The sequence below is a fragment of the Thamnophis sirtalis genome, unplaced genomic scaffold (genome assembly GCF_051295495.1).
Source record: "Thamnophis sirtalis isolate CommonGarterSnake01/CBP01778 unplaced genomic scaffold, rThaSir2_p1.2 scaffold_2, whole genome shotgun sequence".
Classification (NCBI taxonomy): Eukaryota; Metazoa; Chordata; class Lepidosauria; order Squamata; family Natricidae; genus Thamnophis; species Thamnophis sirtalis.
In genome coordinates this window covers 145,200,976-145,217,910 of record NW_028261382.1, presented here as the reverse complement: position 1 = coordinate 145,217,910, position 16,935 = coordinate 145,200,976, and the positions used below count along the sequence as shown (strand labels likewise).

Sequence of the window (16,935 nt, the reverse complement as noted above, 5' to 3'; positions counted from 1 at the left end):
GGACTTTCTTAAAAGCCTTTGACAAAATCCCTCACCAAAAGCTTGAGCAAACTCAGCTGGAGTGACAACTGGTTGAAAACAGAAAATAGAAAGTAGGAATAAATGGGTGATTTGTACACTGGCAGGTAACATAAACCATTAATACATTAACGGAATCTAAGCTGGCAGTGTCTGCCAAGAAAAGGGATCCTAGAATCACAGCAGACTGCTTGATGAATGCCTAGCATGCAGTTTCTGTAATATATAAATTCCATGCTTGGAGTACTGAGACCAAAATTATTGAAATAGAAGCATCATTGTACAAATGACAAATTACTTAGGGCAGAACAAATCAGGATCTTAAAGCACAATTAAAATGTGGATAAATATCCTGGTTTGTTATGAAATTGTCAATAGTCTCCAATTTGGATATAAGGAAAACTATGGTTAAGAGTAAGTTTACTAATTTAATCATGATGAGCTCATAAAGAAGACCACAGGGTTGCATCTGTAAGCAAAAGACCTACCTAAATGGAGATATAATCATTCAAAAGTAGTTATTGTTAATTGTGTTTATATTATTAAAATAACAATAAAATGCATTTTATTTATTTTATTATAAATATAAATTTATTAGCCACCCAACTCCAGTGGACATGGAAATTAGAAAAGACAAAACCCAATAAAATTCAAGCATTCTTCATTTTTATAAACAGCTGTACTTACAACAAACCAGATGTGTTTTTTAGTTCATTCACACCTTTCTCAGGAACTTTACCTCCAGTAAACCATTTTTTGGTTGCAGAAAATAAAGATCTACTCAAACCTTTTCTAGATATTAACTGAAAGATAGAAATATTTTTTCACTGAAATGCAATAGTTTATTATTCACAGAAAACATTTACTTTTCAGAGATTTACAGCTATCTAAAAAACTATGTATTTCATATAGAATACTAGATTCCAATCAAATGTTTATAACAGTTATAGACCAGCATAAAGAAGGTGAAATGAAAACAATAGTTTTTTAAACAAATTATTATGACAAAAATCCACAAAATTAGAAAAATTAAAAATACATTTAAAACATATATATATTGTCTGCTTTTTAAACTTTTGTTTTTTACACAGGTGTGCATGGAGAGAGAGGGAGAGGGAGGGGGGGAGAAAGAGGATGAGACTAAAAAAGTCAGATAATTTTCTTTTCAGCTTTTTTAAAATACTGCTATCTGTTATCTTCAGAAAACAACATATGCTTCATTTTAGGAAATGTATGAATTTATAGGTTTACTCATCTATTGAGCATTGTTATATAATTCTCTTCAGCAATAGATTCAAAGGCAAGAATAATTATTCATTGTCATTACATATTTCATCAAAGTAATCTGAAGGGCTCTGCATAAAAGGAGTCTTGTATTTATTGGCTCTAGCTTTCATTTGTTAGTTCAGATCATTTAAAATATATTGTGTTGGGGTTTCTAAAGCATTACATCATCTTTATAAATGAATGGCAATGACATTTGTATTAAATTTCAATGTTAAATATCAATTATACTATGCACATGTACTTTGACATAAGCTGTATTGAGGATTTTCACTGAAATAAACAATATACAGGATATGTTCTGAATACATTTAAGATTTTACATAGCAAGCTTTGATTGTGAATCTAGTTTGAATTTCAGCTAAGCGAAAAACCTCCCTAAAAACATTTTTGTAAAAGTAATATTACTTACCTGATCATTCAATTGTCTAATAGTTTTCTCTATATGTGGTAAAAGTCCTCTAAAAGTGAATTCTTGTATGAATTGCCGAATTCGATCATGATCTGTGAGTGTCAAACAAGTGCCATGAGGTGTCCAAATATTTGATTTCTTTGATTCGTGCATAGATAGATTTGGTTTTATGTAATCCGTGCCATCGAAGTAACTAGTGTCGCTAGCATGATCCAACTGAAGTGGGTGACTCTTAAAGTTATTTGATAAACCATCTAAGAAAAAGAAATTATATGTAATAACCATTAAATGATGATTTCAAAACTGTCTACAGTAATCCTTAACTTACTATGGCAATTGGAATCAGACTTTCCATCCCTGAACAATGAGATTATAAAGCACAACCATATCACTTAGTAATGGCAATCACTGCAATTCCAGCTGCTATTGTTTAACCAAATCCCACAACTGTTAGGTGAGGCAACTTCCTGCTAACGTCCCACAAGAAGTCAATGGGGAAGTCAGCAGGAAGTTGCAAGTCACAGGAATTTTACAAACAAGCCAGGAAGCAGGTAGGTGATTGCTGCTGAGGGGGACAAGGGGGCGTCCAAGGGTGCAAGGGATATGTCTGCAAAAGTGTATGGTATGTGTTAAGAATGTGAGATGCAGGAAAGATCAGGGAAGATGCATGAAGGTGTGAAGAGGTACCTGAGCATGCAAGGAACATCAAGGCTCAGGAAGTGCCTGCACAAGTGGCCAGCATAGTGCAACCACAGAAGGGCTGGAAGTGGGTGGATGGGTGGGAGAGACTTATCTCAGTAACTTACAGCATTCCCCACTGGCTTCCCTATTGAATTTCTAGGGAAGCCAGAAGGAAAGGCTGCAAATGATAATCATGTGATTGTAGGTTGTGCAACAGGTAGTAAATTGAGTCAGCTGTCAATCACCCAGGGTGTGATTACATGACCATGGGGATGCTGGGATGGCTAAAACGTCGAAGACCAGTTACAGGCAACATTTGTTCACCACCGTTGCAACTTTGAACAGTCATTGAAGGAATGGTCATAAATCAAGGACTATCTGTATTCAAAATAAAATTTAGCTATTTTGCAAGATTTCATACTTTCACAATATTTATATGACTTCATATCCACATCAATCCACAATGCAGACATATATATCAGAAATGTCACAATATTTGACACCATTGTAAAAGGCAAGTTTCAGCACCTAGTTTACCGAAATGTCTTAATTTTCTTTCCAGCCTCCAATGGCAAGGGAATATGGTAGTAATATAGTGGCAATCTTAATAGCAATAGCAGTAGCAGTTAGACTTATATACCGCTTCATAGGGCTTTCAGCCCTCTCTAAGCGGTTTACAGAATCTAACCCTAACCCCAACAACAATCCGGGTCCTCATTTTACCCACCTCAGAAGGATGGAAGGCTGAGTCAACCCTGAGCCAGTGAGATTTGAACAGCCGAACTGCAGAACTGCAGTCAGCTGAAGTAGCCTGCAGTGCTGCATTTAACCATTGCACCATCTCAGCTCTATCTTGAGGGGATATTTTCAGTTTTTGGGTAGGTTTTAAAAGATCATTATTAGTGATTTGCCTTAATGGAAGCTTAACATACTTATTTTAACTTTGTTTTATGTCTTCTCCAAAATACTAAAAAAAAAAAAGGTAGCCAAAACTATTGAAGAAATCTGTTCTTTTGGACTCTCTCCTTCCATTGGCTTACTGCTTTCAGATGCCCTGTGATAAGCTCTTATTTTTGCTTTTTAAAGCATGAAGTTTTTTATTTATAATCATAGTGTTATAATCATACTGTTAAGTACATTGTCTTGGTAGAAAAGCTATCTGAAAAGTAGGATATACCATATTTATGTGAAAGGAGATGCCTCTGAATTGAAGACCATTTCCGCAAAAGAGGAAGTATTGTAAACCACAAGTTTATAAACAAGCAAAAATACCTGTTGAATTCCCCGCTTTCCTCTGTGGCAACTAGAATTCCTAACTCCAGTCAAAAATATTCATCCTATAGTGTCTTTGCCACAATATGCATATACACATCCCCAAAAGAAATAAAGTAAATAATAAGTAAGTTTTCTGTTTAAGTAATTCCATTAAGAAAATTAAATGATCCTCAATTGCATAAAACAAGGATTTTTGTCATATTCAGAAGCCACTACCTCATACAGAATCTAGTGGTATAAATATTTTTTTTTTTGGTCTTCATCCAACATATACAAGCAGTCCTCAACTTGGGATCACAACCACAATTTCGACCAGAATTTCCATTGTTATGTCAGTATCTTGGTAAAGCAAAAGGGCATTGGTACTTACCTGATACGCCTCTTCTCATAGTGGGGGGAGGAGTATCCAGAATGGGTTGACCTTATCCTCTCGTGATTGGATTGAGTCAGATAAGCTCTTTGGGCTCCGCCCCCTAGAACCAGGCATGCCCAGTTTTAATGACGAAGAGCTCTCTCCGACTCGTTGCATCATTCACTCCAGACTCTTGATTCAGTTTTTTTTGCTTTTATTGTCTTCAACATCAATATTTAAATAACAACATAAACAATGAACATAACAGTCGTACAAACATAGTCAGGGAGGGACTGGATACTCCTCCCCCCACTATGAGAAGAGGCGTATCAGGTAAGTACCAATGCCCTTTCTCCAGTGAGGGGGGAGGAGTATCCAGAATGGGACGTACCAAAGCCTGCACGTCCCTAGGGAGGGAGACCCCTGAGGCCCTGTGTCCCCCACTCAGGCCTGTTGAGGCGCGGGTCCTGCCCTGTGTACCGCCTGCAACACCCTGCGGCCGAATGAGGCCTCTGCCGAGGCAAAGGAGTCCAACTTATAGTTCCTAACAAAGGGAGAGGGGGAAGCCCACGTGGCTGCCCTGCAGATTTCGGCCAGGGATGCTTGTGTGGCCCAGGTGGCTGCACTCCGCGTGGAGTGGGCTGTGATATGATTTGGTGTCTGTAAACCCTGCGATTGGTACGCAGTGGCAATGCAGGTTCGCAACCACCTGCCAATAGTGGTGGAAGTTACCTTGTTACCCAGGGATCCTGGTTGGAAGGAGACAAACAGGGCTTCGGATTTCCTGTTTGGCCTGGTTCTCCTGAGGTAAATCCTCAGAGCCCTCCTAACGTCCAGAGTGTGCCACTTCCTCTCCAATGGGTGAGAAGGGTCTGGACAGAAGTTGGGCAAAATCAGTTCCTGGGCTCGATGGAAGCAGGAGCACACCTTGGGGATGAAGGATGGATCCAGCCGTAACACCATCCTATCTTGGTGGAAGACACAGAGATCCTCCCTGGTGGACAGCGCCTGCAGTTCGGATATCCGCCTGGCGGAGGTGATGGCCACCAGGAATGCCACCTTCAGGGTCAGGAACTTAAGGGAAACTGTTTGTAATGGCTCAAATGGAGCGCCCGTTAGAGCGTCCAGTACCCTGTGTAAATCCCAGGAAGGGTACCTGTGTACCGTAGGTGGTCTGAGATTGGAGGCCCCCTTAAGGAATTGCCTGACCATGGGATGGTGCGTCAAGCTCTGGTTTCTGCCACACAGGAGAACTGATGAGATGGCAGAAACCTGTCTCCTAATTGTGTTAGGAGCTAACCCTCTATCCAGGCCCGCCTGGAGGAAGTCCAGAACCTGTGGCACCATAGCCTGGATGGGGTTGTACCCCCGGGAGTTGCACCAAGAGTCAAAGGCCCGCCATGTGGAGCCATAGATGTGCTCTGTGGAGGGTCTGCGGGCGGCCTGGATAGTCCTTATCACCTTGGGGGAGAAGAGGTCTTTCCTCAGGATGCTCCGCTCAATCGCCAAGCGGTCAACTGGAGCCATTGAGGATCTGGATGCTCCAGCGCCCCCTGACTGAGGGATATCCTCTCCTGGGGGATTCTCCAGGGCCTCTCCACCGACAGAGACTGGATATCTGCAAACCAAGGCCTCCGGGGCCAATGAGGAGCCAACAGAACCACTTCCGCCCCCTCCTGAAGGATCTTCCGTATGACCCTGGGAATCAGGGGCAAGGGAGGAAAGGCATACAAAAGACCCCTGGGCCATGAGCTCCGCAGAGCGTCCGTCCCTTCCGCCCCCCGTGTCCGGTACCTGGAGAAGAACCTCGGGAGCTGAGTGTTGAGGAGAGTGGCGAACAGATCGACCTCCGGGCGCCCGAAGCGCTCAGCCACCTCCTCGAATATCGTAGGCTGTAGCCTCCACTCTGAGTTGTCCACCTCGGCCCGGCTGAGCCAGTCGGCCCTGGTGTTGTCCACCCCCGCTATGTGTTCTGCCCTCAAAGACCGGAGGTTCCTTTCGGCCCACTGACCCAGACGTTTGGCCTCCTTCATGAGGGCCCTTGATCTTGTCCCCCCCTGTCTGTTTATGTGAGCCTTGGTGGTGATATTGTCTGTGAGGACTAATATGTGCTGGCCCCTGACTGAGTTCTGGAACCGTAACAGGGCCAGGCGGACCGCCCTGAGCTCCAACCAGTTTATGTTGTGAGTCCCTTCCGCCTGAGTCCACTGAGCCAGCAGATGGGCACCCCACCTGCTCAGACTGGCGTCCGTCGTTACCGTCAAGCGGTCTGGTGTCCAGAAGGTTTCGCCCTTCGTGATCGCTGGGGACGTCCACCAAGTCAGGGAGCGGGAGACCTCTACCGGGAGAAGTACCTTGGTCTGCGAACAGCTCGTGCGCCTTCGCTGGAACGGCAAGAGGAACCATTGGAGATCTCTGGTGTGGAGGCGAGCCCACGGGACGATGCCAATGGCGGAGACCATGGTGCCTAGTAGTTTAGACAGAGTGGCTAAGAACACCTTGCGCTTCCTGGCTATCGAGGAGGCTAGCTGTCTAAGCGCTATCTGTCTGTCGGGCGACAGGAAGACCATGCCCGCCTGGGTGTCTATTCTGGCTCTAGGTGAATCAGACTAGTAGAGGGGTGGAGGTGACTCTTGGCTAGGTTCACTGTAAACCCGTGTTCCCTCAGGACTGTCATGGTGACATCTAGGTCTCGCAGAGAGCCCCTAAAGGAAGATGACTGCAGGAGCAGGTCATCCAGGTAACATTGGATGCGCACCGGGACCTGTCTCAGGTGCGCTGCCAGCACTGCCATTACCTTTGTGAATACCCTCGGGGCCGAAGACAGCCCGAAGGGGAGGGCTCGGTACTGATAGTGGTGTCCCATGTAGCAGAACCTGAGATACCTACGGTGATCCTGGGCAATGGGAATGTGCAGATAGGCCTCAGTGAGGTCTATAGAAGTGAGAAAGTCTCCTTGTCTAACCCCCTCCAAGATAGAGTGTAGGTAGTGCATCTTGAACCTCCTATAGCGAATGGAACGGTTCAGGCGTTTCAGGTCAAGGATTGCTCTCCAGCCCCCAGAGGCCTTGGGGATGACAAACAGGATGGAATAGTGCCCCTGACCCTGTTGCTCTGGAGGCACTGGCTGGATTGCCCTGATCTCCAACAGGTGTTGGATGGCTTCCTGCATCATCAGCATCCGGGTCGGGTTCTTAGAAACCGGACATATCCGGAAGAAGCTCGGGGGACTGGAAAGAAATTCGAGTGAAAGGCCATGCTTGATGGTCTTCTGCACCCATCTGTCAGAGGAGGTGAGGTCCCAGTGGTCAGCGAAGTGCGCTAAGCATCCCCCAAAGGGGAGAACGCTGGGCCTAGCTTTAGTTTCTGCGGAAGGAGCGCCCCCCTCCGCCTCCTCGAAAGGGCCGCTTCTGCTGCCTGCCTCTTTGCTGTCTGTCCGGGTACCTCTGTCTAGCAGGGAATCCCCCCTGATACTGCCTGCTTCCAGAGAAACCTGCCTCTGACCCCCTAAGGGAGTCCTGACCCCGAAAGAAGGAACCAGAGTCCTGACCCCGGGAGTAGGAGCGTCTGGGGTATGGAGTCAACCTGAAGCTGCCTTTCTTCTGGGCAGTGGCGAGGACCTTCCTCTTGTCCTTGTTCTCTATCAGGAACCGGTCCAGAGCCGAGCCAAAGAGGGAGTCCCCTGTGAAGGGGGCCGAAGCCAGGCACCACTTGTGACGAACCTCCACCTGCCACTGTCGAAGCCACAGCAGCCTGCGTGATGCCACCGACGATGCGATCACCCTGGAAGCAAATCTGGCTGCAGCCAGGGTGGCATCCGATGAGAACTGGATGGCCGCTGCCAGCCTGTTGATGTCCTGATGTGACCGGGCATCTGCTATGGGGGTGCGTTGCTGTAGCTCCAGCAGCCACAGCAAGGAAGATCTGATGATGAAGGAGGTTGTGGTGGATGCTTTCACAGCCCAGGCCGCTGCGAGATGACCCCTCTGCAAGGTGAGATCTGCCTTCTTGTCCTCCGCCTTCAAGGCATCCTCTGGCTCCCCAGGCATGTTGGTGGATGTATGAAGAGCCACGACTAGATCATCTATGGCGGGCTGTGCAAGTAGCTTAGCCAGCTCTTGGTCCACATTGAAGAACACCCTGTCTGAAGAGGAGGGTGAGGGGCTAGTTGTAGGAGATGCCCATTGGCGCCTTATCAGGACGAGGAAGGTCTTGGGCGTAGGAACAGTGTCTGCCTCGATGGCCTGCTCATCGAAGATGTTCTCCGCTGAGAAGCCCTGGCGTTGGGGTGTGGCCTCCGCTGCTCTGTTGCCTAGCTTGACCGTTGCCTTGGCCTTGAAGAGCAGGGACTTAAACAGTGAGGGCTGGAACAACCCGGTGAATGTAGGTTTAGGAGGAGGCATGCCTTCATCCTCTGACAGCTTGAGTTCTCTGATCTCGCCTTCCTCACTTTCATTGTCACTGTCCTCCTGGGATGAATCTGAGGAGCTGTGAATCTCTTCCTCCTGGGCTTCTGGGAATTCAGGAGCCCTGGGGGTGGGTGGGAGGGGGGCCCCCTGAGGCTGTGGCTGTTGGAATGCTGCAGCCATGTATTGCTGAAAAGCATGCATCATTAATTCCTGGAAGTTGGGGGCCCCTGTGGGAGGTGCTTGGTTGGGGCTGATGCCCCCCTGAGCAGGGGGGGGGGCTGCCCAAAAGGGGAAAGCCAGTAGGCAAGGCTGCCCCCACAGTAGGGGTAGTAGGGGATTGCCACCCCTGAGTAGAGCCCCAAAGTCCCGAGGTGTCTATAGGGATCCTTGCTGGCAGGGCTGGATTCTCCCCTGAGCCTCCACTGGATAAGGGAGTGCCTGGATTATCTCCCCCTTTGCCTGGGGCGTCCTGATGGCTGGCTGCCTTTTTGCAAAGCTTCTCTAAAGATTTAGAGGGCTTGGAGGGCTTGTGACCCCTCCCTTCCTCTGGATCTGCCCTGGGGGAAAGGTGCTTGGTTTTGCATTTATCCTTTCCTCTCCCCCCCCCCTCCTCGGGCAGTCTCTGGGGAAGCCACTGACCTGGATGTTTGCTCTTCTGCCCCTCCGGTGGGGCTGCAGTCCATGCTTGCAGCTGCCTGGGATTCTCCTTCCTGGTAGCTGCTGGGCGCCGCCATCTTGGACCACGTGGGTCCTCCCGGCTTCAAAATGGCGCCGACCGGCTTGCAAAGGGGCGCGAAATTTAAAAGTGCCTGAAGAGAGGCTTGTGCTCCTGAGAGCTTGCCACGTGCGCTCCAAGCCGGATTCTCTTCCTCCTGCCTCTCCTCCGATGCCGCTGTGGCCAGGAACAGCTTCTTCGGCTTCCTCACGATCCTCTGGCCACGTGGAGGCAGCGTGGGTGCTCCAGGGCGTTTGGAAGCCCTGGTTCGTTGCTCAACCCTTGAGGGGAGCAACGGAGCGCTCCAGCGACTTACAAGCCTCAGCGGTTAGGGCTGCCTGCTAGAGGCTTTTGCCCGTCCTCCTGCTGCCCGGCCAAGGTCCTCACTGAGAGTCTTCGGATGTCCTCAGTGGCCAGCACAGCGTGCCGCCCCAGGGGGGCTAGTGGCAGTCCCAATCCTGCAGGAGGAGGCTGTGTGCGAAGCAGGGAGGCAAAACTCGACGGGTCCAAGTGAATTTTCCTTTAGATCCTAGTAAATTGCTGGAGATCCAGAATGAGCAACGTCTCACGATCGTTTTGAGTCAGAAAAACTGGGCATGCCCGGTTCCAGGGGGCGGAGCCCAAAGAGCTTATCTGACTCAATCCAATCACGAGAGGATAAGGTCAACCCATTCTAGATACTCCTCCCCCCTCACTATGGAGAATCGTCAAGTCACCAGACCCAATTTTACAACCATTTTTACCATGGTCATTACATTATGACTTCCTAACCAACATTGCTTGTTGGAAGGTGGCTGGGAAGGTCAAAAATTGCAATCGTGTGACTACAAGATACTACAACCTTTGTAAATGAAAACTGGGTGACATGTACCCGAACTACAATCATATGACTTGTGGGGATGATATGACAGACACAACAGCCATAACTTCAAAGATCTTAAGTCAATTTTTCCAAGACCATCCTAACTTTGGTCATTAAACAAATGGTTGTAAATCAAAAGCTGCATGTATAGTGTAAAGGAAAGGAAAGGAACTCAACTGCAATAAATAATATGTTCTTGGTGACAAATGATCCTTTATAAACTGGTAAAAATATGCAAATTCTAGTGTAATCAAAATGCGATATAAAATACTTAGAATGATAGTTGGTTATTAATTTCAAAGAAATGTACCTTTGGAATCATTATCTAACCCATCCAGTGATATGAAGTGATCAGAATTCTTATTTGAAATAACTGCACATGTGCCATCTTCATAAAGTTCCTGTCAGAATAAAATATACAAAAACACTTTCAATTTTACAAAAATACTATGCATCAAAATATTCTAATGAAAAATGTTCATTAATTTTTAAACAATTTGGCCTTAAAAACAGCTCTGAAAGATAGACATACAATGTTCTCACTAAATTACAGGTGAATATTTAAACCAGGGGTCACCAATTGGTGGTCCGTGGACCACTGGTGGTCCGCAGAAAAATTATTTGCAATTTTATATTGCATTAAATCAGGGGTCCTCAAACTATGGCCCCTGGCCAGATACATGCAATGAACATTTGTGTTGCTGCAGAGAGTCTCCCCCTTCGGGGTCTTTTTATGCAGATTGGAGGGGAGGGAGAAATTCTTACTTGGGTTCTGTTTTGGCCTCCTGGTGCGGTGCTTTGGGCGAACCCTGGAGGGAAGTGCCGCTGGTGGTGAAGAGCCAGAGGGCCTTGTTCCAGTGGGACTGCTTCATGGCCTGGAAGTGGCTGACCATCTCAGCCTGCTGAGCCTCCAGGCACTGGTACCTGGCCCTGCACTCCTGCAGGTTTTCCCTCTGCTTGGAAAGCCTATGCTCATAGTCCTCAATGAGGTGCTTCTGCTGAGCCTCCTTCTTGGTCAGATCCAATTTGAATTGAGCCAGCTGTTTTGCCAACTCTTTCTCATGGTGGTTGCTTAGCTCCAACAATTGCCAACAACTGCCAGGCAGGCAGGCAAGTGGTGGCTGGGAGGGGAGGGGCGAGTAGAGGCTGGTGAGGTGCCCCTTGACGTGAGTGACAGAGTTGGCCATGCCCACCCAGTCACATGACCACAGCCACGCCCACCCAGTCGGTCATTAGACAGACCATATTAGTGGTCCATGGGATTTAAAGTTATGAATTTAGTGGTCACTGAGGTCTGAAAGGTTGTGGCCCCTGATTTAAACATCATTAGTACAGACTCTTGGGAGAGGGGCAATACAGGTAATTATCAACCTATGACCACAATGGAGCTCAAAATTTATGTTGCTAAGTGACAAACTTAATTCTGGTCCATTTAGTTGTTAAGTTAGTATTACAGTTGTTAAGGAATCTGGCTTCCCCATTGACTCTGCTTGTCAGACGGTTGCAAAAGGTAATCATGTATCCTTGGGACACTGCAACCGTCATAAACATGAACCAGTTGCCAAGCATCTTCATTTTGATCATGTGATCATGAGGAAGCTGCAACAGTTGAAAATGTGAAAAACAGTCATGATGCTTTTTTCTGTGCTCTTGTAACTTCGAACAATCACTACATGAACTGTTGTAAGTGGAGGATTGCATATATGAAGAATGGAAAATATAAAGCATTACAATAGAGAGTTACTTCTAAGATCTATTTTTGAAAGAATGACCTATTTCATACTTTAAAAATCAATTAAATTATCTCAAAGTGTTTTCTCATCCTTTCCCTCAGCTTTCACTGTTGAAGGTCTCTTTGGAGCTAACAAGACACAGACAATTTCAGTTTATCCTCTTTCTGGCAATCAAGCTTCAGTCTGGTAGTCTAAGAAGACAGTCAGGGAATCTGTCTCTACACCATCTTCCTTTATTACCCAATAAAGGAAGGTTGAACTGAGGGGGTCTTTTATTACTCAACTGATGGTTCTCTTGCTTTGCCAAATCCCTCTATTCCTCAAAAGCAAAACTGCAGACAACAGAAAAGACTTCAAGCTTGCTATAGTTATTACTAATAAATTTTTGATCTATGAAAGTATCTCATGGTAGTTATCAATTATGTCCTTAATCTCTCTTATTTTTAATTTGCAATTGGAACTGCTGTTCTGTTTTATTGACAGAGGAAACATTTCAAGTATAACAGTGTTTGGGTTAAATAAAAATTATATACCAATAATATGTCTCATTTACAAATTACAGATTTTTGTACTAAATGTATTGAAATTGTGCAATAGTTTGGTAATTTGTCATGATATTCAATTAATTGGAAGAAGTTTAAAATGATTCTATAGGCTCTTCTATGGAAATTTGTAATAACTGGAGTTTCAATTGTTGCAGAACTAGAACAGTAAATCCAAAAATGCAAGGTTTTCATTTTTGAGATAAATATATCAAATTTACCTTGAAAAGCAACATACATAAATTAGCATCAAGATTAATATACCTACAGAGAGATATACATATGCTAATGTATTTAAATTACTATTTATATCTGATGTGTTTGTGTGATTCTAAGTCTACTGTGTTTTGTTCTTCAAATAAACAGATAGAATATCCAAGTTTATTATTTATTTCTAATAATTCTGGAACAAAGACTGTCCCATATCAATAGATGCTTAAATGTGTTAAAAATATTAGGCACCTTTCTTAAGATAAGACTAATTCTCATCTAATTAATAAAAAATATTACTTTTCTCATTCATTAATTGCTCGAGATAATTTTAAAAAGTCAATTAATTATGTTAGAAGTATAAAATGGATGAGAAGTGATTTGCATGGATGGATGGACGGATGGATGGATGGATGGATGGATGGATGGATGGATGGATGGATACCTGAGTTTGCATAATGTTTTTCTGAAGGTACTGGCTCCAGGGATCAGGAATCTGTTCATCTGTTCCTCGGTTAGACACACGAGAATTTATCTTAAGCAAGTAGCAACCCTGAGTTCCATATCTTTGCTTTATTTCTTCATATATTAAATCAGCTCTGCAAAGATGTTAAATATGGCAAAGAGAAAACTATGACATTTTGAAAGACAGTATAAGAGAGAATATGAGAAATTTCAATGAGAATATTTATTAAATATAAGAAATACAATTATGAGTAGCATAAGAATGGTTTCTGGTTGAGGTAACAGGCAAAATTGAAATTTACATTTCAAAACACAAAAGGAAAAATATGACATAGGGGTGACTATGTAGAGAAAATATTTCATTCTTGGATAATTATTCTTCCTTCTGCTAGCAGATGGAATATACCACATTATAATTACTTGAATGGTTTTAGCTTCAATTTCTCTTAGGCATCAATGAATTGCAATTACGTTATTAAAAGAATATTTATTGTACAGTAAATTACTTTATGAGAAATCCACGAATGGGTGCATAGTCAATAATTAACATTCATTCATCAGGAAAACTAGAATAAGTGCAGTATAAATGAAGTCAAGACAAAATAAGATAATCAAGCTGGAGTCGTAGTTTGTATTCCTCTAACTAGCCAGAATGCAAGCAAGTATGTTTTAAATGTATTGCCTGGGATGGAGGTAAGGGAATCCCAGGCATGGGGTAAGGGAGATAAATTAAGGGAGTGGTGGAGGAGAATCCTTTCCTTTTATTCATTTTTATAACCCAATGTAGAATTATAAAAGGAATGTAAAAAAGAAATAAAAATAACTCTATCTTGTAGAAATTTCCTAAGCTAAAGATTGTCCATGTTATTTGATTTTGGGAAAATTTCCATTATGTACAGCAGAAGTTAAAAATATTAAATAATGAACAATCAATTATTATTTTATTCCAAACTGGTGGGAATCATTTAAATCCACATTACTGATTTACCTTAATGACTTCAAACAAGTTAGGTGTATTTAGACTACCTTTTCATTCATTTTAAATCAAATAAATGGACAACAAGCTTGAAATTAATATTGTAGAAGCCTAATACAGTTTTAGTGGTGCCTACTCACCTTTGTTCCTCTCCTATACTCACATCATGCAACAACACATAATATTTCAATGTGTTTGGAATAAACCACTTTGGATAGGAATATTCATTACTATGTTGAATCCGATGTTGCTCTTGTGATAGTTTTAGAAACTGTTCCACAGGTTCAGATTCACTAGATGATACCACGAGCATACCTTACTTAATGTTAAGGTGGAATCCCAATTGTAAAAGTTAGCTAATGACTAATACAAACACTAAAGAAATATGGAAGATGCTGGTAATAAGTTGATTACTTTAGTGATAATGGCAAAGGAATCGATTCATAATGCATAAGAGAAGGCAATGGTAAACCTGTATTTTCTTTAACTAAAAAACACACATAGATAAAAGTATTAAATGATTGATAATATAGTGCTAGAGTAGGGTTCCTTCAGGTTGAATGTCATTGAAAATGCTAATGAGGAAGAGGTGAGGATATCTCAAAGAACTACTGGCGTTTATAACATGGCTAAATTAAAGCATTTATGAAGTGTAATCACTGATGTTGCCACACAGGTAATACTCACTTAACTATTTGTTAGAAGCTGCTGCCAATCCTCCATGTTATGGTCATTGAACACCTCCTATGGTCAAATACAGCCCATTCATATTTATGATTGTAGTATGTACTTCCTCCCATCAATTTATCACCATTCTCTGTCCTTCTGGCCACCCTGTACTCTGCTGTCTATCCCTGCTACATAAACCCCATAACTGACCGTGGCCACCTTCTTGTTCCTGCTGCTGCTGAAGCATGCCTGGCTAAGATAGCCGTTGGCTCTTCATGAGGTCATACAAGAAGATGATAATGATGAAGGCCAGATGTAGGTGTGGGCAGACAGTGGCAAAGTGCAGGAAAACCATAAGGGCACAGATGGGGGAAAATAGGAGGATGGGGAAATTGAAGTGGAGGTGAGGGTTGCAGGGCAGAAAAAGCATGAATTCTTGCCTAATGAAGGCACAAACTTGGCCTAACAACTACAACTGGGACTATTAGAACTGCCATTTCTGAGCAGTGGCCTCATGTGATGTTTAGCCTAATGATCACATTATTTAGAGATGGAAATTCTAATCCTAATTAGGCTCATTAAGTGTGGCGTATCTGTACAAGAAAAAAAAACTGAAGCTGCAAAGAGTAAATTACAGAAGGAACATTGAATGTAAGACTCATGAACATGGGAAAGCTCAACACAATGAAAGATGAAATGAAATGATTAAATGTTGACATCTTGGGCATCAGTAAATTGAGATGGATTTGGATCAGACCTTTTTGTCATAAAATCATACTGTTTATTACTCAGGATTTTAAATCAAAGAAACAGTGTTGCTATTATAGTTAAGAAGGGTAAAGCAAGAACACTACTTAACAATAATGCAATCGAGAATCACTTTGAAGTCATTTATAGAGAACCAGAAGAATTTTGTCATAAACTTAATTTGTTAAGGATGAATGTGAACAGGGATTGTCAAAAATGAAGAAAGAGAAAAAAACAAACCATGGAAATTGCAAAGAAGAGAAACCAAAACCAGGAAAGACAAAAATCTCAGAAAGACAAAGCCTTTTAAGAGAACTGTTAGAAAAGACAAAGCAGCAGTGTTACAATATATCTTAAGACACTGAGAATCTTTCTCAAAAATATGGGGAAAAAAGGAAAGTCTCTCATATGAGAGAAATCTGGAATATACAAATTCTCACATAGAATGTCATTTCAAGTCATGGGATTATTTATATATTACCTCCAACGTTTGGAACTATTGGTTTCATATTTAAATTAATTAAAAACTAAATAAATAGCTTTTAAAAATATAACAACTGCATATTAGCTTCAGTATATGTTATAAAAACACATTACAAAAGCAAGATTCATAACCTAACAAGAATCAAATTATAGATAATGTGTGTCAACAAGTGATAGAGAATATCACTTGATCAGACTTCGTTTTTAGCCACATGCTAAATAAAATAATCTTAATCTTGATGGAAACGCTTAAGAAGACTGTTGGAATGGAACTGTCAGAATATAGTTTTCTACTGAAAAGTCCATTGCTTTCGCTGCCTTCTTTCAGACTTGCATGATTCTGCCATTCTGCTATTCTCATGAAGGGCAAGGGGGCCAGATTTCATCATAGCCTCATACACTGTTACTTGTCTTATACCCTACAAGTATTCACCCAGCTTTCTTGATTAATTTTTACCTTGGCTCAATATTTTAGACATCTTAACCTGGCCCTTTATAATCTTCTAAAATTTCAGAAACAGATTATACAAAAATCTATTGCAAAGGAAGAATACTTGGTTATATGTAGAGGATTGGTTCAAATATTTTATTGTGTATCTAGGATAAATATATCTAATCACTATCATGTTTTCAAGAGGCATTTCCTCCTCTTGGGTCACTTCTTCTTGAATTATTCAAACTATAGAGACATGGTCCATCTGAAGCTAACTGTATCATGTCCATCTATTTCTAAGGATACAGGCTACATAGTGGTTTAGGAACTCATGGTCTGATGCTGGCGTAGACTGAAGAAAGCTCTCTCGATAAGCTTCAAACCATGGGGTGGTGGCTGAAATAAATGAGAAATTAAAAAGATGGTTATACAACCTTTTTTTTTGCTGTAAAACCATTTATGCTACTTAAATTATTATAAAAGAAAGCTGAGAAAATATACCAAGTTTACAGCATTATCAATTACTTAGAAGAATTGTACATTATGAGTTTTCAATATGTCCCATAACCATGTATTAGAACAACAGAAAAGTTTTACAAATTGTATCTATGTTTCATTATTAGATACATTTTCATTTATCTCCATGGAAGCAATTCAAATAAAAAAAAA

The 16,935-nt window shown here is 42.6% G+C and overlaps 1 protein-coding gene across 5 annotated transcripts in view; it reads right to left on the bottom strand.

Moving 5' to 3' along the window:
* The window catches only part of TRAPPC8 (trafficking protein particle complex subunit 8), a 90,613-nt gene that overhangs the window by 54,211 nt on the left and 19,467 nt on the right, over positions 1-16,935 (bottom strand). For all 5 annotated transcript variants that reach the window (XM_087707122.1, XM_087707124.1, XM_087707126.1 and 2 more), the window contains 6 exons: positions 16,573-16,662; positions 14,075-14,249; positions 12,939-13,092; positions 10,319-10,409; positions 1,715-1,968; positions 706-821 (listed from right to left, as the gene is read on the bottom strand). In XM_087707122.1, coding sequence (XP_087563248.1) covers positions 706-821; positions 1,715-1,968; positions 10,319-10,409; positions 12,939-13,092; positions 14,075-14,249; positions 16,573-16,662 — 880 coding nt within the window. The remainder of the gene's footprint in view (positions 1-705; positions 822-1,714; positions 1,969-10,318; positions 10,410-12,938; positions 13,093-14,074; positions 14,250-16,572; positions 16,663-16,935) is intronic.